The 26,382-nt window shown below is 37.4% G+C and overlaps 1 protein-coding gene across 2 annotated transcripts in view; it reads left to right on the top strand.

Annotated features, from left to right (window-relative positions):
* Positions 1-26,382, top strand: part of MAP4K3 (mitogen-activated protein kinase kinase kinase kinase 3) — a 184,164-nt gene that overhangs the window by 71,880 nt on the left and 85,902 nt on the right. For both annotated transcript variants that reach the window (XM_023216290.2, XM_023216291.2), the window contains exons 3-4: positions 7,770-7,860; positions 21,300-21,364. In XM_023216290.2, the coding sequence (XP_023072058.1) occupies positions 7,770-7,860; positions 21,300-21,364 (156 nt within the window). The remainder of the gene's footprint in view (positions 1-7,769; positions 7,861-21,299; positions 21,365-26,382) is intronic.

Below are 26,382 nucleotides of genomic sequence, written 5' to 3'. Positions count from 1 at the left end.
AAGTAAGATTGCTGGATCATATTGCATTTCTATTTTTAATATTTAGAGGAACTTCTGTACTGTTTTCCATAGTGGCTATACCATTTTACATTCCCATCAACAGTGGACGGGGGTATTCATACTGGGCCAACACTTGCTATTTTCTCATTTTGTTGTGTTTTTTTTTTAATAATGGCCTTCTGAACAGGTGAGAGGTGACATCATGGTTTTGATTTGCATTTCCCTGAAGACAGTGATGTTGGACATCTTTTGATATAGATCTGTTGGCCATTTGTATATCTTTTTTTTGAGAAATTTCTGTTCAAGTCCTTTGGTCTTAAAAAAAAAAAAAATCCCCAGTGTGATTACTGTATAAATGACAAAAATTGTATACTGTTTGTTTACAGCTTACAACATGGTATTCTGATGCATATGTATGTTGTGAAAGTCAGATCAAATAAAGCTAATTCATGTATCCATCTCCCGTTGCTTTTTTTTTTTTTTTTTTTTTTTTTTTTTTTTTAAGATAGACTCTCACTCTATTGCCCAAGCTAGAGTACAGTGGCACAGTCTTGGCTCACTGCAACCTCCACCTCCTGGGTTCAAGCAATTCTTCCACCTCAGTCTCCTGAGTACCTGAGATTACAGATGCCTCCACTACACCCAGCTAATTTTTTGTATTTTTAATGAAGTCTGGGTTTTGCCATGTTGGGAAGGCTGCTCTCGAACTCCTGACCTTAGGTGATCCGCCTACCTCGGCCTCCAGAAGTGCTGGGATTACAGGCATGAGCCACTGCACCCAGCCCTTTGCTCATTTTTGAATCCAATTATTTGGTAGGTTTTGTTTTGCTCTTGCATTGTAGGAGTATCTAATAACCCCTCACCACATATATGGTTTGCAAATATTTTCTTGTATTCCATAGGTTGTCTTTTCATTCTGTTTCTTGTGCTCTGCAGAAGCTTTTTAGTGATGGAATTTCAGTTGTCTGTTTTTGCTTTTGTTGCCTGTACTTTTAATGTCATATCCAAGTAATAATTGCCAAGACCAATATTATGAATGCTTTGCCCTGTGTTTTTCTTTAAGAGTTATAGTTTCAGGCCTTGCATATAAGTATTTAATTAATATTCAAGTATTTAATTAATTAAAGCTGAATTTTTTGTGTATGTAGGATAACATCCAATGTCATTCTTTTGCATACAGCCATCGAGTTTTTCCCAGCACCTTTTGGTGAATACTGTTTTACCCCATTGCATAGTCTTGGCATCCTTGTAAAAGAGGATTTGACCTTATATGCATGTGTTTATTTTGGGTTTCCTTTTCTCTATTCCATTAGTCTATATGTCTGTCTTTATGCCAGTGCCACATTGTTTGATTACCGTAGCTTTGTAATGTTTTGAAACCAGGAAGTATGAGACCTCCAGCCTTTATTCGTTTTCCTCAAGATTGTTTTGGCTATTTGGGGTTCTTTGTGGTTCTATCTAAATTTTAGGATTGTGTTTTCTATTTCTGAAAGAAAAAAGTTGCTGTTTGTTTTCCAGACTACATTGATTTTGTCGATCACGTTGGGTAGTATGAACATTTTAACAGTGCTCTTTCAAAAGTCGATAAACATGGCATGTCTTTCCATTTATTTTTCTAATTAAACGTTTTGTAATTTTCAGAGTACAAGTCTTCCTCCTCCTTGGTTAAGTTTATTACTAGGTATTCTTTTTGATGCTGTTGTAATTGGGATTATTTTCCTTTTCAGATTGCTGTTAGTATATATAAATGCAGTTGACTTTGTATCCTGCAGCTTTGCTGAATTTGTTTATGAGCTTTAACAGTTTTTTTGTGGAATCCTTAGAGCTTTCTATATGTCGTCGTCCAGCAAATATAATTTTACTTCTTCCTTTTCAATTTGGACGTCTTTTATTTCTTTTTCTTGTTTCTGGCTGTAGGACATTTAACATGATCCAGGATAAAGAATCAGAAAGATGAGAATTATTCCAGATGTATCAATTCTAAATAAGAGCTACTTATTTCAGAATAATATCTGTTAGAAAACAGTTCCTTCATGTTTATTTTTTCAGGTGAATTTAAGTTAATTTTTTCAGGACTCAATTGGCATTTTGATTAGAATTGCAATAATACAGTTATTAATTCATAAGGTACTTGCCGTCTTTACCATAGTAAGTTCTTCTATTCAGAAGAGAAGTGTCTTTTGCTCTTTTCAGGTCTTTTATCTCTCAGAATACTTTGTTTTCTTATTTTCTTTTAATCATCTTTATTTCTCTCTTCTACATGTTTAACGTCTTCATGACTCTGATAAGCTAACATGGTTTTCCAGAAGCGTCTTGACAAATGTCATTATAATGAAATAATTCTTTGCAGTATCAAACAGCTATTTAACATGAAAACTAACAACAGAGCAGATTCTATTTAAAATGATAATTTAATAATAAATCAAATGTTTAGTATTTAAATAAAATGTAGCTTAAATAATGTTTAAATAACTTAATAATTATCATTTTAAAGATTTTAAAAGCAAGTTTAAACTTTGTATGGAGCCTGTGGGTTTTAAAGCTTATTCTTAGGTACACAATTTAATTTGACACATTCTAATATGTTATTGAAGGATTTTAAAAAATTGTTTCTGCCTTTTGTTCGTTTGTTTTCCAGGAGCACAGTCATATATAGTAAATAATGAAAATTTTCTACTTCTATTGTTTATACCACCTTATTTTTTTCTTATGGGTTTCAGTTGGTTATTACCTTTGGAATAATTCATTAATTCATTTATATTGAAAGAGTCTAATGTGCTAGGGAGACACACATATTATAAGTAAACATATAATATGTTAAGTGTGGTAAATGGGGAAAAATAGAGTAAGGGGCATAGAATTGTGACTATGGGTAGTTGCTATAATATATATTATTATATATAATATATAATCACATTATTACATGAAACATGATATAATTACTATAATACAGAGACAAAAGGGTGTAGGGGAGGGAAGGAAAAAGAGAGAAAGAAAGAAACAGAAGAGAAACAGGAGACAGAGACAGACAAATTTGCTTGAGATGATACAACTAGTAAATTGTGAAACCAAGTTTCGTAATTAGGTTTTCTGATTTCAAAGTGCATATCCTTAATAGTGACACTGTGCTGGAATCTGTAGACAGGGCCAGCAGCAAAGTGTGGAGTTAATGTGACAGAAATAAGGGACCTATTCAGGGTTAATCTTTAAACTATTATTGTTTTGATTGTTGATATAGTTTAGCTGTGTTCCTACCCAAATCTCGTCTTGAATCGTTCCCATAATCCCCACATGTTATGGGAGGGACTTCATGGGAGGTAATTGCATCACGGGGGCAGTTACCCCCTGCTGCTGTTCTCATGATAGTGAGTTAGTTCTCATAAGATCTGATGATTTAATAAGTGGCTTTTCCCCCTTTTGCTCATACTTCTCCCACCTGCCATCATGTGAAGAAGGATGTGGTTGCTTCCCCCTCTGCCATGATTGTAAGTTTACTGAGCCCTCCCCAGCCATGCCAAACTTTGAGTCAATTAAACCCTTTTCCTTTATAAATTACCCAGTCTTGGGTATGTCTTTATTAGCAGCACGAGAATGGACTGTTACAGTAAATTGGTACCAGGAGTGGAGTGCTGCTGTAAAGATACCTGAAAATCTGGAAGCAACTTTGGAATTGGGTAACAGGCAGAGGTTGGAACCGTTTGGAGGGCTCAGAAGAAGAAAACGTGGAAAAGTTTGGAAATTCCGAGAGACTGTAGGGCTCAGAAGACAGAAAGACGTGGGAATGTTTGGAACTTTCTAGAGACATGTTGAATGGCTTTGACCAAAATGCTGATAGTGATATGGACAATAAAGTCCAGACTGAGGTGCTGTCAGATGGAGATGAGGAACCTGTTGGGTACTAGAGCAGAGGTGACTCTGGTTAGGCTTTAGCAAAGAGAGTGGCAGCATTTTGCCCCTGCCCTAGGGATATGTGGAACTCTGAACTTGAGAGAGATGATTTAGGGTATCTGGTGGAAGAAATTTCTAGGGAGCAAAGCGTTCAAGAGGAAGCAGAGCATAAAAGTTTGGAAAATTTGCAGCCCCACAGTGCGATAGAAAAGAAAACCCCCTTTCTTCAGGAGAAATTCAGACCTGCTGCAGAAATTTACATAAGTAACAAGGAACCAAATGTTAATCACTAAGACAAGGGGAACATGTCTCCAGGGCTTTTCAGAGACTTTTGCAGTTGCCCCTCCCATCACAGGCCCAGAGGCTTAGGAGGAAAAAATGGTGGTGTGGGCCAGGCCCAAGGTTCCCCCTGCTGTGTGCAGCCTAGGGACTTGGTGCTCTGCATCCTAGCCACTCCAGCCATGGCTAAAAGGGGCCAACGTACATCTCAGGCCATTGCTTCGGAGGGTGCAAGCCCCAAACCTGGCAGTTTCCACATGGTATTGAGCCCACAGGTGCACAGAAACCAAGAATTGAGGTTTGAGAACCTCTGGCTAGATTTCAGAGGATATATCGAAATGCCTGGATGTCCAGACAGAAGTTTGCGGCAAGGGTGGAGCCCTCACGGTTCTGCTAGGGCAGTGCAGAAGGGAAACATGGGGTTGGAGCCCCCACACAGAGTTCCCACTGCAATACTGCCTAGTGGAACTGTAAGAAGATGGTCACTGTCCTCCGAGCCTCGGAATGGTACATCCACCAACAGCTTACACTGTGCGCCTGAAAAAGCTGCAGATACACTCAATTCCAACCTGTGAAAGCAGCCAGGAGGGGAGCTGTACCCTGCAAAGCTACAGGGGTGGAGCTGCCCAAGGCCATGGGAGCCCACCTCTTGTTATCAGCATGACCTGGATGTGAGATATGGAGTCAAAAGAGATCATTTTGGAACTTTAAGGTTTAATGACTACCCTATTGGATTTCAGACTTGCGAGGGGCCTGTAGCCCCTTTGTTTTTCTTTTCTCCCATTGGAACAGCTGTATTTACCCAATGCCTGTACCCCCATTGTATCTAGAAAGTAACTCACTTGCTTTTGATTTTACAGGCTCATAGGTAGAAGGGACTTGCCTTGTCTCAGACGAGACTTTGGACTTGGACTTTTGGGTTGATGCCAGAGTGAACTAAGACTTTGGGGGGCTGTTGGAAAGACACGATTGTGATTTGAAATATGAGGACCTGAGATTTGGGAGGGACCAGAAGTGGAATGATGTAGTTTGGTTGTGTCCCCACCCATATCTCATCTTGAATTATAGTTCCCATAATCCCCATGTGTTGTGCGGGGACCCAGTGGGAGGTAATTGAATCATGGGGGCAGTTACCCCCTGCTTCTTTACTCATGATAGGCCTATCTTTATAATGTATTTCTCATGAGCCTTGAACAAAGTTCTTTAAATCCTTTGGATTAGTAATGTATTAAACTCTACTTTTTTCTTACCCAAATCTACATTTTTTATTTACCTTTAAAAATTGAGTATGTGAACTTTTTCTTTGGATTTTTTTCCTACAAAAATGTTGAATTTAATTTGACCATTCTCACAATCACATAAAGTTGACTTAATAGTACAAAATGATACACTTTGGATCAGTAGTATTTCATGGGAAAGCTGCAGTTGAAAACCTAAAGCCACTAATACGTTTTATTAGAAATCAAAGGAATAATATATAGGCAATTAATTATATAAAACATGCTAACAATTGGATGAAATTAAACCAAAAGCTGATATTCTGGATTTACAGTCATCGTAGAAAGGAGTTATGTGGTGTTGTAGATTCATTCAGTCAACAGTTCTTTATTGATCACATCTTAGGTATTAGGGGTACAAAGATTATGAAGACATAATCCTATCCTAGAGGACTTTGTATTCTAGTGAACACATAGACATGCAGACATCATTGTATACAAAGATCACTGTAGAAGTTATGATGCTTATAGTTACCTGTAACAGAAGCCCCAGCTGAAGTGGCTTAAACAATACACAGAGTTTATTGGTCATGTACAGGTGTATGTGAAAATTACAGAGGCAGGTGAGGCTTGCTGTAGTAGCTCAATATGCTTCCTTTTACCTGTTTCTCCTCAGTGCTTTCCACATATTAACTTTATCCTAAGGCTGACTCCCTTTGAGGTTATATCATGACTACTAATAACTCTCAGGACTACCCCCAGAAAGAGAGCTTTTGTCTCCCGACCATCAAACTAAAGTCTTGGGTTCACTCTAACTAGATCAACTTTGACTGTATGCAACTCTTTCACTAGATTGAATAAAAGTATAATTTTGGGTTGAGTGAGAAACTAAAAGTCCAGAACTTACAAAGTACCTAGTATACCTATAAAAATTGGTGTGTGTCTTATTTTGGCTTTGTTATTTCTAACTTTGATTTCTTCTAATACACAGAAAATCAGGAATCCTTAATGGTGGGAAGTAAAGTGATAAGAAGATCATAGTTCAATAATCTTCCAAATTTTTGAAAGCCTAAAAATTATATCTTTGGAGATCTGTGATTTTGTGCTCACATCAATGCAGAAATTAAGAACTCAACATAAGAAGTGTGTCCTCTCCATTATTTCTTCCCTTGTAACTGGGGCAGTAAGGTGGATTTTGATATTGGGTTCACATGGTTCATGGTTGGGCTGTTTCACGTCTCAATTACATTTGCAGTAGCAAAATGCCAAGGCTAGATATGTCAGGGCTTACCACAATGACCTCATACTTATGATTTGAGCAGTAATTGGGGAAGCCTTCTGTTTTTTACTTTGCTACTAATTTACATTTAATCAGGCTATTCATAGTATATAATACTTTAAAAGCTGAATTAGTAATACAAAGCTACTTTTATTTTAGAGTAAGCACTTCCACTTGTTCTCTTTCTGCATAGTCTCTGGTTCACCACATTTGCATTCACTGCAGTTCTGTATCTCTCCATGACAAGTGTTCATTCAGGAGCCACAGCATGTGACACTGCTATAGGATTGCCAGATCTTATTTTAGAGAGTTTGGACAAGGGGGCAGTAGGAGAGAGATTATTTGCTAATAGTCTGACCAGGCTAAAATACAGTCCCATTCTGCATCCTAACACAGTTGGAACAAGGCACCCAAATGCAGGATAAGCCTGTGAATGTGGGCCATCTGGTAATCCAGTACTGCTCGAGTGTAGGCCTCTCAGCTCTACAAACAGCCTTTGGAGATAAATTTGACACACTTGGTGTATAAGGGTTCCTGCCCTAACTTAAAAAAGAATTACTTCTTTGTGCTAAAATTATATTAAATGTTATTTAGAAATAAAGGAAAAAGTAATTTACATTTCCTATTGATGGATTATACCGATGATTATGTCCAAGGCATAATAATAATAATAATACCAAATACTTGTATAAAGCATACTCTGTGCCAGGCACTGTTCTAAGCATTTTACGTGTATTGGTTCATTTAACCCTTACAACATCCCTATGAGATACGCTATTACTATTTTACTGAGGATGGAATTGGCACAGAGAAGTCAAATAGTTTACCCAAGCTTGCACAGTTAAGTGAGGAACAGAGTTAGGATTTTAATCCAGAAAGTCTGGGACCAGAGTTCATGTTTTTACTAACTGTGCTATATTTTCTCTCAAGTCAGGACTGAAATTGTCATTAAAAGTAATACCATTAACTTAATAGCTATGTTTTATTTATAACTCATTAATTATGTTATACTTATTAATAGGTATAATTATTTTATTGTGTTTTGAAATAAATGAGCATTTTGAAACTTACCTCTAAATATTCAACATGCTTGTGTTTTATTCTAGGAGAAGACTTTGCAGTTGTGCAGCAAGAAATTATTATGATGAAAGACTGTAAACACCCAAATATTGTTGCTTACTTTGGAAGCTATCTCAGGTATATTGTTTGTTTCCCTTTTGAAAAGCAATAATGATTTCATCACCTAATACATTAAACAAAATAAAGTTAGTTTTAATACCATGTTTTGTAGTTTTTCTTCATGCTTTGAAGATAGGATATTTTCATACGAATGGAATTTTTACTTAGGACCTATGTTAATTCTGTAACCAATATTACAGTCGTATGACATAGGAGTTCTAGATGTGCTTTTAGTGAAGATGCTGGCAAGTAAAAACGTTATGGTTAGTCTTCCAGTGGTGGACTAGTGATCTAAATATGCCATTCTCTTGCCCCTTTCTTCTGGACTTAGGTCAGTGTAGAGTCAGGAGTATCTCTTCGAGTTATGTGTTTATCAGAAACTTTTTTGTGTGTGTGTGTGCTTCTGGTCTAAGAGTACTATATTACCTTATCCCTTTCCTTCCTTTTGTCCAAAGAACTAGGAACTCTAATGATCTCAGTAACTTATTTTTCCAGGTGCTAAAGTGAACTTAGGACTGTGAATTTAGGACTGTGAATTTCCTTCCTCTTGTTTTGGTTCCTAGGTTATATTGCATAGACGATCACCTTAGGGTCAAATCTTGTTTCAATTCACTTCTGTATGCAACTGTGAGTTGATCACTGGTGACCTAGTTGTTTTTAAGCTTCCTCCAAGGGAAGAATAGAGAATATTTTACTTTTTATTTTTCCTTTCTCTTTTTTGGAGGGCTGGAGGGGACAGATTCTCACTCTGTCACCCAGGCTGGAGTGCTGTGGTGTGATCATGGCTCACTGCAGCCTTGACCTCCCTAGGCTCAGGTGACCAGGTGATCCTCCCACCTCAGCTTCATGAATAGCTGGGACCACAGGTACATACCACCACGCCCAGCTTTTTATTTTGAGACGGAGTCTTGCTCTGTCGCTAGGCTGGAATGCAATGGTGTGATCTCAGCTCACTGCAACTTCCACCTCCCGGGTTCAAGTGATTCCCCTGCCTCAGCCTCCTGAGTAGCTGGAACTACAGGCATGTGGTACCACGCCCAGCTAATTTTTTGTCTTTTAGTAGAGACGGGGTTTCATCATGTTGGCCATGATGGTCTTGATCTGCTGACCTCATGATCTGCCTGCCTCGGCCTCCCATAGTGCCGGGATTACAGGCGTGAGCCACTGCACCCAGCCTTGTTTTTGTATTTTTTTATAGAGATGGGGATCTCACTGTGTTGCCCAGGCTGGTCTCAAATTCCTGGGCTCAAATGATCCACCTGCCTCGGCCTCCCAAAGTGTTGAACTTACAGGTGTGAGCCACCCTGCCTGGCCTTCCCTATGTATTAAAAAAACTCTTAAGTTTTTCTTCAGTATACTTTAGCAGCATCCTACATACTGTAACTTATTGCAGGTTCCCATTTTCATGTGATCCAGGTACAAAACACTTTTTCTCTTTTCTTTTGGGCCCAACAGATAGAAAAGACTAAGGTATTCTGCCCTGTCATCTTTCCAGCTTTTGAAAAGCCAACTGGACCTGCTGTTCATGGTTGTAACCACTCTTGTACAGCTTTGATTGCCCCACCTTGTTTAAGGTGGAGGTCGTGGGGGGTTTTGTTGATTTTGTTTGTTTGTTTGTTTGTTTTTGGGGTTTTTTTTGGAGACAGAGTCTCACTCTTTTGCCCAGGCTGGAGTGCAGTGGCACTATCTCAGCTCACTGCAACCCCCCAGACTGGAGTGCAGTGGCGCAGTATCGGCTCACTGCAACCTCCGCTTCCTGGGTTCAAGAGATTCTCCTGCCTCAGCTTCCCGAGTAGCTGGGACGATAGGCGCATGCCACCATGCACAGCTGGATGGTTTTTTTTTTTTTTTTTTTTTTTTTGAGACTGAATCTCTCTCTGTCGCCCAGGCTGGATCCCAGGCTGGAGTGCAGTGGCGGGATCTAGGCTCACTTCAAGCTCCGCCTCCAGGGTTCACGCCATTCACCTGCCTCCTGAGTAGCTGGGACTACAGGCGCCTGTCACCCCACCCGGCTGATTCCCCACCGCCCGGTGAGGCGGATTTTGTCCAGACTGGAGTGCAGTGGCGCGATATCAGCTTACTGCAAGCTCCGCCTCCCAGGTTCACGCCGTTCTCCTGCCTCAGTCTCCCAAGTAACTGGGACTACACGCACCTGCCACCTTGCCCAGCTAATTTTTTGTATATTTAGTAGAGACGGGGTTTCACCGTGTTAGCCAGGATGGTCTCAATCTCCTGACCTCATGATCCACCTGCCTCGGTAATTTTTTATTTTTAGTACAGACAGGGTTTCACCGTGTTGGTCAGGCTGGTCTCGAACTCCTGACCTCAGGTGATACACCCGCCTCGGCCTCCCAAAGTGCTGGGATTACAGGAGTGAGCCACCACACCCGGCCAAGGTGTGGGTTTCATGGAGACTTCAGGGAGTTAACTAACCCTTTTCACATAGGGATAGGTACTATGCCCAGGTCAGTGGCTGTTACGCATTTTGAATGAGTTCTTTAGCAGCCAATTTAAAACTATTTATATGGTGAGTTATTCAAACAGCAACCTAACACAGATAGTTTCTCCATCAGTTTGTATGTTAGGAAGCCTACTCAGCACAGGCAGTTACTGTGTAAGTTCAAAGAAATATTCTCTTAAAACCATTGAAGTTCATGATACAAATAACTAATACAATTAAATAGCACCACTTCAAAACACTTTATTTTACTGCTATTGGTCCTAACAAAATGACCTACCTACTAGACTCAGCTAGGAGAAGTATTACAAAGGTTTTTTTTCCCCCAAGGGCGAGCTGATCTTTAAATGAGCATTTTTTTCCGCCAGGGACATTGATCTAAGAGTATCTCTCAAACGTGATCTGAATCTTCCAGAATTATGGAACCATCCAAAATCTAACCTGTTACTCCAGGATAACCGCACTTATTTATATGGCACCCTTGGTGTGGTAAAATGAGCATGATCTCTTTGCCAGAGACAAATCCTATCTTTGGTAGTTAAGAGGTTAAGTTCTGGAAACAGATTGTCTGGTCTGAAACTTGGTTCTATCACTTATTAATCAATTATTTAACCAGTTTGTGCCTCTGTTTCCTCATCTATAAAATGGAGATGATGATAATAATATCTACATGACAGGATAGCTGTGAGTTCTTCCTAGATAACTACATGTGAAATACTAAGAAGAGTGCTTAGAATATAATAAATGCTCAATAAGTATTTGCCGCTATTGCTGCTGCTGCTGCTACAGCTACTACTACTTAACTTTCTAAAAGTATCATTATTTTAGTGTCTCATTTGATCTTTCAGCAACCTGGATAGCAGTATAACTGTGGTAGATGTTATTTCCATTTTACAAATAAGATTCTTGAGAGAATTTAACATGTAAGTTTTTTATTTTATGATTTTGCTTTATTCCAAATACAAAGAATACAAAAAGCAAAATTACCCAGAAACCAAAGTAAAACAGACAAAAGTAGGATCATTTTTTTTTCAGTAAAACTATGTTCTTTTAGTGTTGTATAATCTAATATCAAGAAACACTGATTTAAATATGTTCTTTTATTCTATAACGGGTATAGCTGATCAAAGTGATATGATGGTAAATAGTCGTATAATGTAAGACAGCAATTAATTTTATCTCTCTCTTGCTCTTTTCTTCTGTAGAGATTCTTCCCATATTCCCTAACTGAAGTTCAGTCTCAGCCAAGTTTGGAGTAGGGAATCCTAATGATTAGACTTGTAGGATGTTAGATCTGCAAGGGACTAAGAGATGTTGTCATACAGCCCACTCTTGGTTATAGATGAGAAAATGGAATGGGGAATAAATGACTTATTTAGACTATTCAACTTTTCATTAGTGGCACTGGGATTTAAACCTGGCGTTGCAGCTAGCTAGTCTGATGTCTTTTTTGGCATACCATTTTGAGATTTGGCATACCATTTCTGAGATTTAGTCTCAGAGGGAACATGATTTCCTGAATTCGTTCTCATTACTGAATGACTTTACAAAGGAGGATCTTGTTTGAACTTGATACAAACCCCGTAAAATATATACTGTTCACTGCAACATTCTTCCTTCTATTTGTTGCTATTACAACCTAGATAACAAATTTAGACAAAAAGTCGAGGAAATTGAGCAAATGTAGTTTGACCATTGATAAATTTCCCCCTCAGAGAATCAGACTTAACCTATGAATTATCTTGATAGATGACTAGCATATAAGTAAGTTTCAGAAGCCCATCTTATATCAGGGTAGCTGTGCTTGCTTCTGAAGAAATACTGAAACTGAGCTCCTATAAAGCAGAATAGTTGGCATTCTTAACAAGGTCTTTCCTACTCCACTGTTCAATATCATTAATATACTGTCCAATAAAAACTCGACAGACAAAGCTTTAACATTTAAAAAATTTAGTCCTTGTTTGGTATGTATTTGTATCTGAATATTTATGTTTGTGTATTTATTATCTGAGGTCAGAAGTTCGAGATTAGCCTGGCCAACATGGCAAAACTCCCATCTCTACTAAACATATTAAAACATAAAACAACAGAATTAAATCTTCATAGACTTATTCTTTACAATTCTTTTGGAGCTTAACTATTACTTTTTAAATTTTCTTTATTTTTATTTTTTTGAAATGAAGTCTTGCTCTGTTGCCCAGGCTGGAGTGCAGTGGCGCGATCTCGGCTCACTGCAAGCTCCGCCTCCAGGGTTTACGCCATTCTCCCGCCTAAGCCTCCCGAGTAGCTGGGACTACAGGCACCCACCACCACGCCCAGCTAATATTTTGTATTTTTAGTAGAGATGGGGTTTCACCATTCACAGAATGGTCTCAATATCCTGACCTCGTGATCCGCCCACCTCGGCCTCCCCAAGTGCTGGGATTACAGGTGTGAGCCACCGCGCCCAACCTAACTATTACTTCTTTTAAACTAAAGATGAGTTTAAATTAATTTCACATTCCTTCTAAGCATTCCTTAGCCCAGTATATCATTTAAGAATAAGTTAAGAAAATGCAGACATTCCTCTCAAGCTTGAACCAATAAAAGCTTAGGGGGAAAAACAATAAATGCTCCTTTATTTGTTTTTGAGACAGAGTCTGGCTCTGTCACCCAGGCTGCAGTGCAGTGGCACGATCTTGGCTCACTGCTACCTCCGCCTCCCGAGTTCTGGAGATTCTTCTGCCTCAGCCTCCCTAGTAGCTGGGATTACAGGCATGTGCCACCACGCCCAGCTAATTTTTGTATTTTTAGTAGAAACGGGGTTTCACCATATTGGCCAGGCTGGTCTCAAACTCCTGACCTCGTGATCTGCCTGTATCAGCCTCCCATAGTTCTGGGATTACAGGTGTGAACCACCGCACCTGTCCAACAAATCCTTCTTAATAAGCCAGTAGAAGATTTGATCCATACAGTAAAAACGATCTAGAATAGATATTTTAAACCTTTGGGCTGGGTGTGTTGTTTCACGCCTGTAATCCCAGCAATTTGGGAGGCTGAGGCAGGTAGATCATCTGAGGTCAGGAGTTTGAGATTAGCCTGGCCAACATGGCAAAACTCTCATCTCTACCAAAAAAAAAAAAAATTAGCTGGGCATGGTGGCACATGCCTGTAGTCCCAGCTACTAGGGAGGCTGAGGCAGGAGAATCGCTTGAACCCGGGAGTCAGAGGTTGCAGTGAGCCAAGATTGCTCCACTGCGCTCCAGCCTGGGTGGCAGAACGAGACTCTGTCTCAAAAATAAAATAAACTAAATAAACCTTTGAAGTACAGAGTACTAGTTTAGATGAGCATTCTTTACCTCAATAACAACTTAAATATGTAAATCACCACCATTTACAAAGTGTTTATACATTATTTCTTAGCATGTAGAGTGCAGTGTTGATTTTCACAGATACAAAGATACCTAAAACCTAATCCTTCCCTTTAAGGAGCTTATAATCTAACAGAAGAAGTAGGCATGAGCAAATAATCATAACATAATATGCTAGATGCAGTAATAATTTAGAAGTAAGGCACAGAAGTGCTAAGGATGATAGACTGTCAGATTTTTGTCAAAGTAGGGGAATCAGAGAAAGCTCTGTGAATGATGTAATTGCCAAATACTGGCTGTTAAAAGATTGATAGATATTTATGTGTATAGAAAATTGGAATTTTTGGCAAAGGGAACACATGCATGAAAAACTATGACATATTCAGGAGACAGCTACTGGTCTCATATTAGAGCCTGAGAGGGAAAAGGGGGTACATAGTTACTTCTCAGTATGTGCAGGGATTGGTTCCAGAACCCCAGTGGATACCAAAACCCATGAATGCTCAAGTCCCTCATATAAAGTGGCATAGCTGTGCACATCCTTCAATTCAAAATTATCTCTAGGTGACACATGGTACCTAACACAGTGTAAATGCTACGTAAATAGTGTAATAATTTATTCATTTGTGTTATTTTTATTGTTGTGTTATTTTTATTTTTTCCCCTCTGGAAATTTTCAGTCTCCGGTTAGGTGAACCTGCGTTTGGTTGAACCCCACAGGTGCTGGACCGGTGGCCTCCAGAGGGCCGAGTGTAGTTGGAGTAGATAAGGTTGTGGAGATACAGGCAAAAAGGAATCTTTTATGCCTTAATTAGGACCTACAGGGACTGAGCATACTGGCTGAAAGATTTTAACAGCGTTAGTATATTCTCTGGAGGATGGACCTAGGGTGGAGGGGAATAAAACAGGCAATTTAAACTAATTACAGTGTATTTATCACAGTAATCCTGGAAAGAGATGTTGGTCTCTTGAGTTATATAAAACTGGGGAAAATTTTTTTTTCTAGAGCCAAAGACAGTGCTGAGAAGGGAAACAACTGGATCTTAACTCGAAATATATTTGTGAATGTCTTTTTGAATACTTAGAATATGAGATTAAAGATTACAGTGAAGTCACTTTATACCCAGCTACTCTTGCTTTTTAAAAAAGGGAACTTTCTAATTTAGGAATATTCTACTTTTATGAAAAGCTGCAGATAGTACAGAGTATTTCCTTCTCTCAGCTTTCTCTGATGTTTACATCTTATGCAACCATGGCACACTTTTCACAACTACAGTATTAACATTGGTGTGATACTATTAGCTAAACTCAGTATACTTACTCGGATTTTATCAGTTTTCTGTAAATATCCTTCTCTTTTCTGTTTTTGAGAGGAATTAGGAATATATCTTAAAGTTGATGTTAATTTGTTATTTGTTTAAGCCAGGATTTCTCACCTTTGGCACTATCAACACTTGAGGCCAGATACTTTTTTTGTTGTGGGAAGTGGTCCTGTGCATTGTAGGATAGTTGTTAATATTAGTACCCCTTTCCTCTGTTAGTTACCAGTAGCACCCCCTCCCCCAGTTGTGACAACCAAATACATATCCAGACTTTTTCAAATGTTCCTTGGGGGACAGAATCACTCCCAGTTAAGAACCGCTGCTCTAAGCAAAAAAACTTTGGTGGAGTTAGATACCTTCCTTTACCAGTATTGCTAGGATGTATTCCACAGATCATTAGTTCTGAGGGATACAAATATGTGTTTTGTAAAAAAATGAGTGTATTGAAAAAATAATTAGGGTAAATAGTAAACTAAACAGAATTAGAAGTTTTATTTCTTCTTTTTCTTTCTCCTCCATCTCTTCCCCCTCTCAACTTGCCCCATCCCCCTTCCGCTCTTTTTTCCCTTCCTCCGCCTCTTCCCATTACTTTATCTTCTTTCTGGTACCCTTCGTCCTTCCATTTTGTTACCCTCCCTTCTCTTCCCTTCTCCCTCCTCTCTCCAACCACCTGCTCACTACAGGATTTCCCAGAGCCTTTAATATACCAGTGGCCTTGCTAATTTCCAAGAAGAGACTAAGTGATATTTTAAAAAACTGATTTAACTATACAGTGGTTTCTTTCTGGAAGCATATTTCACGTAGGATTGATGTTCAGTGGCCCACACTTTGGAAGTATAATGATAGAGAAATAGATCAGCCTGTATCCCCCAGGTACAGCATCCTTACCTCTCATTATTAAAGGGAAAGGAGATGGTATAAATTTGGAATGCAATAATTTTTGCTTATTAGTAATTTTTAAATGAACCACAAAAGTTTAAATTTTCTTCACATTAAATAAGTTATTCTATATTAAAACATCTAGCAGTTATTAAACTTTCTGTTTTTCTCATTGATGATTAAGGTTGAATTGTTTTGCTGAATATAGTGGAATAGCCATTGCTTTGGTCAGCAAGACAATAACTCACATCCAGTACAGGAATCAGGGGACTGCAGTGTAGAGATAGCTACCCATCCTCTCCCAGGGAGGATGACTCAGTGTGCCAACTTCAGGCAGATAATCGAGAGTTGCTGATTCTCAGTGGTCTTGGTCACATTTTATTTTGCTTTTCAAGTTATGCTATATTTGAGAAAAATACATAAATATACTTACTTTGGTTAGTTTTAAGTCTGTGATGTGTTACAAAATGTGGGAAGATTAAAAAGTGTGTTTTAGGAATTATAAGAATTTCAGAACCATAAAATACCTATTAGAATTTTGGTCCCTATATGTTCTGGTAGACATCAAAATAGTTAACTTTTCCCCCTCTACTTATTTTTCTGTTTATTGTAAGATAATTTTACAAAATGAGAAAATAGAATTCTGAGGATTGTTGAGTCAGGACATAAATACCGATACATTGAACATTTACCTCAGTGATTAATTTTATTTCAGTTCAGATACCTAGGGACAAAGATTTTATAATTGACCTGCATAAAATGGGCTGATTGACTCAAGTCCTTTCCTGTTAGGCATATGGCTTGGTGAATGACCAAAAGCAAATGTAGATTTATCATTGTAAGAAAGATGTTCATGGGACAGATGAAAGTCATTTCTCTAATAGACTGTGACTACTCAAGCTTTTTTGATAATACTAGACTCTAACTAAATAGAATATTATAAAAGTAAAGTATTTTAGGCAGCTTAAAAAGTATTACTATATAGTCCTGAATTTTTTTTTTTCTGTATATAAACTGGAAAGTCATTTTACATAGGATGAATAGAAAATTGTATATTTAAGCAAAGGGAGAAAAGAGAATAGACCAACTTCAAGTAGAAGGTAGTGTCATATTGAAATATGTAAAAAGCAAGAACTCATTTCCTGCATTCATTTTCTCTAGTAAGGAAAATTGTTTTCAAACTGGAAGGGGTAGGAAAAACACTATTAAGATGGAATTGAAACACAAGATGGTGAGTAGATAATTATAAAGCAGCTAGACACCTTAAATTTTTAGACACTTTTAGATTTATGTAAATTATATCTCATATTGAAAATTCAGCAAATGTGATGGTAGTCCATTAGCAGTGAGTATTGACAAACAGAAGAGGTATCAGAGATTAAGGGGAAAAGTTGGTTTCTAGAAAGTACAGACTATTAAAGTTGATAACACTCGTCAGTCACTAGCAAAGCTCTGGGATAAATTATTAATCAGATAATTAGTGACCACTTAAAGAAGTTGTGATTAGCATGACTTTATTTATTTATTTATTTATTTATACTTTCACTGAGTTCCAGGAGCAATTTAAGATGACTTAAACATCTTTAAGTTAATTTACAAGTTAATTTAAGTTACACTACACTACACTACAAGTTAATTTAAGTTACACTACACTTAAATGAAGATGACTTGTATACTACAAGATAAATAATAACAAAGGGAGTAGAAAACAGCTTACATTTATTGTGCTGTATTCCAGGTCCTATACTAAGCACTTTACATGTTGTTTTATTAATCCTAAGCAGACCCCAAAACAGTCATTCAACCTGTTTTTTGTAAGCTGTGTAAAGTCTTAGTTGCCTGCATCTTAAGAACTCTAGGCTGTCATTTAGCATGAAAGATTCATTTGTGGCAGATGTGAAGATATTTTAGAGCTATGGTTGGTCATAGAACCTCTTTATTTTATACTCTTAAAAATTGCTTAGTACCCCAAGAGAGCTTATGTTTTATATGAATTATATCTATTGATATTTACCATATTAGAAATTAAAGCTGAGACATTTTTAAAACTCGAGAATACAACATATAAGCTCGTATTCCAGTAGCTGTCAGGGATGACATCATTTTCACACTTCATGTAGTCTCTGGAAAACTCCACTATGCTCTCATGAGAGAAGGAGAATGTAAAGAGCAAATAATTTCTTAGTGTTATAAAAATAGTTTTGACCTTGGTGGCCCCCTGAAAATGTCTCAGGGACTCTCATGTGACCCCCAGATCACACTTTGAGAACCACTCTTCTAGAGGAAGGATTCAACTAACCTAGAGAGATCAGGCTATGGAATCCTGCATTCTAGGTATATCCAAATTGGAGCCTAAGCAGCATTCCAAATATTGTTGACTTCCCAGAGTCTTTATACCTAAGGCAGAGGCAGAGAAATGCCAAATGGTAATTCTAAGTAATCTACATAGAGTGTCATTCATGTTTTAAAAATATTTATAATATTACTTAAGCTCATTAGTAAACCCACTAGTGCAGATTAAAATAGTTTATAAGCCAAGTTCTTCCAGTTGCTACCTCTGGAGGGTAGACTCCTGATTTAGGTTCTTTCAGATGCTAACCAACTGCTTCTGGATTCTGGGGGTTGGGAGCAGGAGTGGAGAGGTATATTTCCAATTAGGATTCTTTAAAAAATTAGCTCACTGCCCGAAGGGTGTGAATTAAACCTAATGCAATGTGTGTTATGCTTTCTTTGCTGAACCATTTTAAAATGTTATGCTGGGAAAGCTAATAAGACACCTGTCAGAAACAAAGGGATATGAATCAAAACTACTAATTTTTTTTAAAGTATAGGATTTAACTAATAAGAAAAAAATCCTGTGCTTAGTTTCATTGAACCAGATAGACAAATAGAAACTGGAGAGAGAACTGGTCTGCCTTTTGTTTTATAAAGATCCAGAGGTTTTGACTAACTATAGACAGTAAACTAGCAGCTTAGTGTAGTTGCTGAGAAGTTAACGATAGCTTTCAGCTAAGTTAATAGAAATACAGTGATCAAATAAAGGAGACAGTGGTTACATTCTCTGGGGGATTAGAAAGACCACACATCTGCCAGTCTCAGACATCCATTCTGAAAGTTCTTAATACCAGGCCACTGGGCAGTTGGCGCATATTTATGTAAGTTATATCTATTGGTATTTACCATATTAGAAATTAAAACAAATTTTTTATCAGCTATATGCTTCAGTTTCATTGTTATGTGGACCACCTGTGAATTGCAGATCCTGGATGGCTTCAGTTTTATTTTGGGCTTCACTCTCTTTATAGCATTACCTTCTAGAACCATGATACCTTGCTACTTCATACTCTTAAGTTCATTGACCTTTGCACTCTGATAACTTGTGCTCTCTTTTTGTTTGCTGCCTTGTCCACTGCAGTCAAGTCAGCTCACCTCTTAGGTCTGGCTAATTCCACTACTGTCAACCATATGTGACCTATGACTGATAGAAGCATCTCTGCTTTTTTTTTTTTTTTTTAAGGTTCAGATCTTGATCTGTCACCCAGGCTGGAGTGTGGTGGCACTATTATAGCTCACTATAACTTTGAACTCCTGGGCTCAAATAATTCCCCCCCTCCCCCCAGCTTCCGGAGTAGGTGGGACTACAGGTATGCACCACTTCTCCTGGCTAAGTTTTTTTGTTTGTTTTTTAAGAAATGAGAGTCTCGCTGTGTTGCCCAGGCTGGTCCCAAACTGTTGACCTCAAGAAATCCTCTTCCCTCAGCCTCCTGAGTTACTGGGATTACAGGTGTGAGCCACTGGGCCCGGCTCAGCATCTCCACTTTTTAATGTATTGTTCATGTAACACTCAGAATCTTAGTACTTGATTTTGATGCCACATTTTAAGAGAGACAAGGACCGACTAGAGATTATCTACAGGAAGGTAACTAAACTGAAAAGTTTGTAAACAAAGGATTGTTTCACAGTGTGACCCAGCCTATTCTAGGTTTATTTCCTGCTGCTGTCCCTTCAGGCAGTCTTTCTTCAATTCACACTAAATCACCCACAGTCTGCCACATGTGCATGTCTTTCAAGTTTTCATTCTTTTACACAGGTCCCTTCCTGTCTCTCCCTGGCAAATTTCTACTTTAATTTCAAGACCTAATTCAAATGTTTTCTCCTCCCTAAAACTTTCCATTGATTTTCCTAGGTATTTTCATCTCTGGGTTCCCACAGTACTTTATACATGCCTGGATTATGCATTAATCAAATTATGATCTAACCCAAGTCAGCAGACTTTGTCTACATAAAGGGATACATAGTAAATATTTTAGGCGTTGTGGGCTTACATGGTCTCTTTCACGACTACTCAGCTCTTCTAGCACGAAAGCAGCCATAGGCAGTATAGAAATAAATCAGTACGACTGTGTTCCAATGAAAATTTATTTATTGGCACTAAAATTTGAACTTCATGTAATCATCATGTGTCAAGAAATATTATTATTTTTATTATTTTCTCAACCATTTTATGTATTAATTTTAGTTACAAGTAACAGAACCATTCCCAACCATTTTAAAGTAGGAAAACGATTCATAGTTGCAGAGGTGTATAAAATCAGGCAGCAGGCTAGATTTGGTTCGCTGGCCGTATTTTCCTGACCTCAATCTAATTCGATATGTTTATTCTTTCAGTCACTCATGCATTCATTCATTTATGGAACAAATAGTTATTTGCTGGATATTCTTCTAGACACTGAGAAGGCAGTGGTGAGAGAGACAGACATATATTTAGGTAGAATCTTTCCTCTGCATTAGAGCTTGCTGAGTTCAGAGATTTTCTATCCCATCTCTGTACCACAAATAGTACATTTCCTGGTACATTTTAAGAGATTAAGTAATGAATGACTGAACAAAGGAATAAGCTATATAAATCACTGCTGATTATTTCTCCTATGACTATATGGTTACAACAGCTTATAATTTGAGTATGAGAGAGAAGTGCTATCTAAAGAGAAGTGAGTGAAAAATTTTAAGAGTATTTTGGAAAAATAATTGTTGAATCTAAATATGAAGCTAACATTTATATTTTGCCTGTTTTGTTGATAAGAGTGCTACCAAAGTAGTATACTTTGAGATTTATTGCCATTTGTCTGTGAAGAATCTGGGTAGATTTATAAACTGTTGGGGAGGAGAAGTTTTTAAAGGGAAATATTTTCATTATTTGGACGTGCCTGATGACAGCTTTGTGTCCAACAAATGATGTATTATAAATTTAAAATCTCAGGTTGGATTATAGTAGCACATTATATAAAGTAATTCATTTACTCATAAAGATTAATTAGTTATTTTAAAGATAACACGTTGCTTTTGTTGTTTTGCAGTGTTACCAGCTTACAACCTTAAAATACTTGTTACCTCACACAGACAGTTTTAATCATGAAAATATGATACATGCTTCTTTTCACTTTATAGGCGAGATAAGCTTTGGATTTGCATGGAGTTTTGTGGAGGTGGTTCTTTACAGGATATTTATCACGGTAAGACCAAAGTTGTATTTCTATAGGGATTAGGTTGAATTTCTTAAAATACAGTTATTTACTATATTAAAACATCAACATTATCTTAAGGAAAGCAAGCTGTGTTTTATCATTATATTGTGTGGATATATAAAGGTATTTTAGATTTATATGGAAGAAAGGAAGAATCTTTACTATAATTTACAAGTTGGAAAATTAAATGCATTTGAATTATTTGCTAATTCTGAAGAGGCATATTGTAGTTATTTCAAAAATTTAAACTCAGACCTGTAAAAATGCAAGGGCTTTGCTGGTTAATGCTAAGCCGGTAAAATATCCAGTGTATACATGAGTAGTGATAATAGAAAGATTTATTTTGTTCTCATGTATTGAAGAAATATCAATTAAATGTTTATTCTCTTAGATACTGCCAGATTCTGAGGAATTAAAAAATGATTAAAACATTTTTCACTGGGAATTCAAGGAGTAGATAAGAGAGATTTGTAAAGTAAAATAAACAGCCTTTTCTTTTTCTTCCTTTTCTGTTTCTATTGGTGGATTATTGTCACAAACTGCAGATTAAGCTTTTGATTAATGTAAAATAAAATCCTGTCTATTTTCTGAGAAAATATTTTGGACCTTTTTTCTCATTTTGTCATAGAATTCGGGCTTCTGTTTTCTAGTGTGGGACCACTTAAGTATTTTGAGGGGCAAATTGCACTAAAGCAAACATGTAAGACTGTTTGGGCCAGAATTTTACTGTTTCTATTTTACTTAATTTCACTTTGTCTTCTTGGCACAGGTTTTACTTAACCTAAATATTGACATAATAGTATTTTACTGGGCTGCTAATTACAGTTGGAATAGGAAAAAGAAAATGATGGATTTTCTGGAATCATTTTAGAAAGCTTAATAAAGAAAATGAGCTATTTACATTGGTCTTTAAAAGATAGGTAAACTGGGTAGAAAAAAAGACAAGGGCTAGGTGTAGTGACTCATGCCCTTAATTCCAACACTTTGAGAGGCTGAGGCGGGTAGATCACCTGAGGTCAGGAGTTCAAGACCAGCCTGGCCAACATTGTGAAACCCCGTTTCTACAAAAATACAAAAATTAGCTGGGCATGATGGCGAGTACCTGTAATCCCAGCTACTCAGGAAGCTGCGGTGGGAGAATTGCTTGAACCTGGGAGGCGGAGGTTGCCGTGAGCCGAGATCGCACCATTGGACTGCAGCCTGGGCAACAGAACGAGACTCCGTCTCAAAGTAGTAATAATAATAATAATAAGAAGAAGAAGACAAAGAAGTGCATTTTCAGAGATGAAGCCTTGGTACAGTGACATGAAGGCGGGACTCGTGTGATCACTCCTGTCGGTGTGGGCGTGGGGTTGGATAGGGAGAGCCTTGAAGACCAGGTGAAGGAGTATGAGAACATTTCTGCTTTTTGAAAAGTTACTTTTTTAGCATACTTTTGATTAAGTATAGTTGTTTAATGAATATTTGAGAAACTTTATTTGTGTCATTTTGATTTCAAAGATTCAGTGAAAATGATGAGATATTTGGCATTATTTTATATTACAAAACAAATAGTATTTCTAGAAGCTTGTGATTTCTATGTTAGAAATTCAAATGGCTATTCCCCTGCCCTTTTTTTTTGGATGGAATTTGGGTGAATTTCTCTACTATTGATTCCCTTGCTAATTGGCTTAATTTCCCTTTTCCTGAAGTTTTTTTTGTTTGTTTTTTTGTTTTTTTTCTTTAAGCAGAGTCTTGTTCTGTCGCCCAGGCTGGAGTGCAGTGGCGCGATCTCGGCTCACTGCAACCTCCACCTCCCGGGTTCAAGCAGTTCTTCTGCCTCAGCCTCCCGAATAGCTGGGACTACAGGCGCCCGCTACCACGCCAGCTAGTTTTTGTATTTTTAGTAGAGATGGAGTTTCACCATATTGGCCAGGCTGGTCTCGAACTCCTGACCTTGTGATCTGCCCGCCTCAGCCTCCCAAAGTGCTAGGCATGAGCCACCATGCCCAGCCTCCTGAAGTTTTTTCAGCAATATTTTAGTGGTAAACTTCCTCAGTGTTTGACCCTTACTATTTGTTGATCATTTAAGTGGGTATAGATAGGTATTTTCTAGGTTGACAGGTATTTTCTTTCAGCATTTTGAAGAAGGTGGGCCATTGTCTTTTAGATTCTGTAGTTGTTAGAACCTTCTGTCAGTCTAATTATTGATCCTTTGCAGGTTATCTGTTCTTATCTCTAATTGCTTTTAGTCTTTTTCTCTTAATTTCTGGTGTTTCTGGTGCCTAAGAATGGGTTTATTTTTACTTTTTCTGCTTAGGACTTAACAGGCTTACCTCAGTTTTGCTCTTTTATCATATCTGGACAATTATCAATTGTTATCTCTTCAAATATTTTCTCCCCCAATCTGCAATCTCTCCCTTAGAATCTTAGTTAGATGTACATTAGATCTTCATGTCTCTTCAACTCAATTTCCTATTTACCACTTTTTTGTCCTTCAGGAGAGCACTAGAGATACTCATATCGATCTTCTATTTCACTGATTTTATAGCTGTATTAGAACATCAATTAAATTTTATTTTTGGTTACCATATATTTTCATGTCTAGAAATTTAGTTCTATTTTACATCTCCCTCCATTATTTTTTCCTTTCTGTCTTGTTCTTACAGTTTTCATTCCTACTTTTACATCTTTAGTTTTCAAGGCATACCTTTTTTTAGTCATTCTCAGATTGTTTAGTGATTTCATCACATATCCATATGATTGGTCTTAGGTGTCTGATTTTGCTTTCTTCATTAAGAAACAAGACCAGTTTAGTTACACAAATAGGTTGTCATGATTCTTACCATTCCATTTTAACCTAACTGGTAGAAGTAACAAAGTAATGTGAATTCATCAATACTGATTTATTTATACTGGTTAGCAACTGGGTCAGTGGAAAAAAATGGCAGTTTTCAGGTACCCTTGGAGGTTCTCATACATGAATACTGGGGATTCATATGCATATATAAAACCCAAAATCCTATCTTTCTGTGTGTTCACTCTTTTGGCTGCACCTAGTTTTTCACCAAATAACCTTTTCATGGCGATGTGTAATACTCTTTGGCTAGTCTATAGTGTTGTATACTTGCACGGTCATATAGGACATGTACCTCCATTTATGTGTCTCTCTCTTCTGCCTCAGTTTTATCACATTGTCATTATATAGAGAGAATAATGTATCTGATGAAGGGAAAGTTATTTTAATAACCCTAGTGTTTGTGAGGTTTCCCCTTTAATTTTTGTTTACTTTTACTTTGAAGAACTAACAGTGGAACCTTTTATTGTTCCAACATAGTAGGATTTTTTTTCTATTTTCCATTGAGCTTTTTGTGTTTATTTAATATTGTTCTTTAACAACTTTCCACAACCCATTATATCTTTATGGTTAATTATTTTCTCACTTATTTTATAATTTTGGATTTTGAGATCATCGTTAGTGAGGTTTTTCGGTGGGAATTCTGCATGGCATTTGAAGGTGTGTCCTTCCAGAGTTTTGTTTTTTGTTTTTGGGTTTTTCTTTTTTTTTTTTCTGGGATCCTAGTGACCTCATTGTTTCCAATATATATTTGAACACTCAACCTGAGTAAGGGAGCCTATGGTGGCCAATTCTAAAAGGAGGCATTTTTCCTCCATCCCTATGACAGCCAGAATCCCTAGTTATCTTCTGTGCTTGTCTACACCTTTAATGAGGATGTAGCCCTCTGAGGGTTCTAGTTGTATATGGGTGTTTGTTTTAGCTCTTCTGCAGACCTAGGTCCTTGTCTTCTGTACCATGTAAAGGATAATGCTAAAACCCTAGCTTACCAAGATTGACCTTCTCCTAAGAGACAGCTAGAATATTCTTTCACAGTTTTACCTTCTATTTTTCATTTCAGTTTTGTTTTTGTCTCTTGGGACGGTATCTTACTATTTGTAAACTTAGCTAGTAATTGAAAAAGTTATTTCTGAGAAAAAATTTGCCTTTCACTTCTAAGTATTATTTTCGGGGTTTTCAGATTATCTTATTTATCGTATTAGAGAAACAGAAATCTCAAGGAGGTGTATCTTACTGAATGTGTGTGGGCTTGGAAACCACAGAAATAAGTTATATGGTTTATCCGTAGACATTTAAATCTAACCCTGTCCTTAAAATAATCTAAGTGGAATCGATTTCTCTCTTTCATAATTGTGAAATACTGCAAGTACTCCAAACTAAACATGTTTACAAATCTGTTAAGTTTTTTTAAGTGTGAGTTTACTATCTAGCCAAGATTTCTATCTTTGGAATTTAATTTAATTTCTAGGATAGTCTCTCCCACTTAATGTATTTCTTTATTCTACAGTGATTTAATAGTGAAAAAGAAAACTATTTTATAGTGTACAGATGCTCTGTTTGTGCTGCTATACCAAAATGCCTGAGACTGGTTAATTTATAAACAACAGAAATTTATTTCTCACAGTCTGGAGGCTGGGAAGTGCAAGATCAAGGTGCCAACAGGTTTGGTGTCAGGCAAAGACCCATTTTTCATAGAGTGCACACAGTGTCCTCACATGGCAGAAGAGATGGAAGGGCAAAAAAGAGTGGACACTGCCTGAAGTCTCTTTTATTAAGAGTCTTAATCTCATTCACAAGGGAGGAGCACTCGTGACCTAATCTCCTCCTCAAAGTCCTGCTTCTTTGAGATTAAGTTTCAGCATGAGTTCTGGAGGGACTTAGCAGATGCACACACAGGAAATATTATTTATAAGGTTAAGACCTGTATTTTGATGTAAAGATGTTCATCATAAGTGAAAAGAGTAGGTTTCAGAATTGTATGTTGTAATATGATTCCACTTATGTGTTTCTGAGATACATATAGTTTATAAAATGTCTGTTTAAAATCGTCTGGTATATTATAGACCAAACTATTGGTTTTGCTTACTGTTGAGTAACATTTTGGATAAAGAAGAGACTTTTAATTTCCTAACTTTTCTATTGATTGGAACTTTTTAGAGCGAACATATGT

Source organism: Piliocolobus tephrosceles, chromosome 15, assembly GCF_002776525.5.
Source record: "Piliocolobus tephrosceles isolate RC106 chromosome 15, ASM277652v3, whole genome shotgun sequence".
Classification (NCBI taxonomy): domain Eukaryota; kingdom Metazoa; phylum Chordata; class Mammalia; order Primates; family Cercopithecidae; genus Piliocolobus; species Piliocolobus tephrosceles.
The sequence above is the reverse complement of the archived record's forward strand: the minus strand, read 5'-3'. Positions and strand labels throughout refer to the sequence as shown.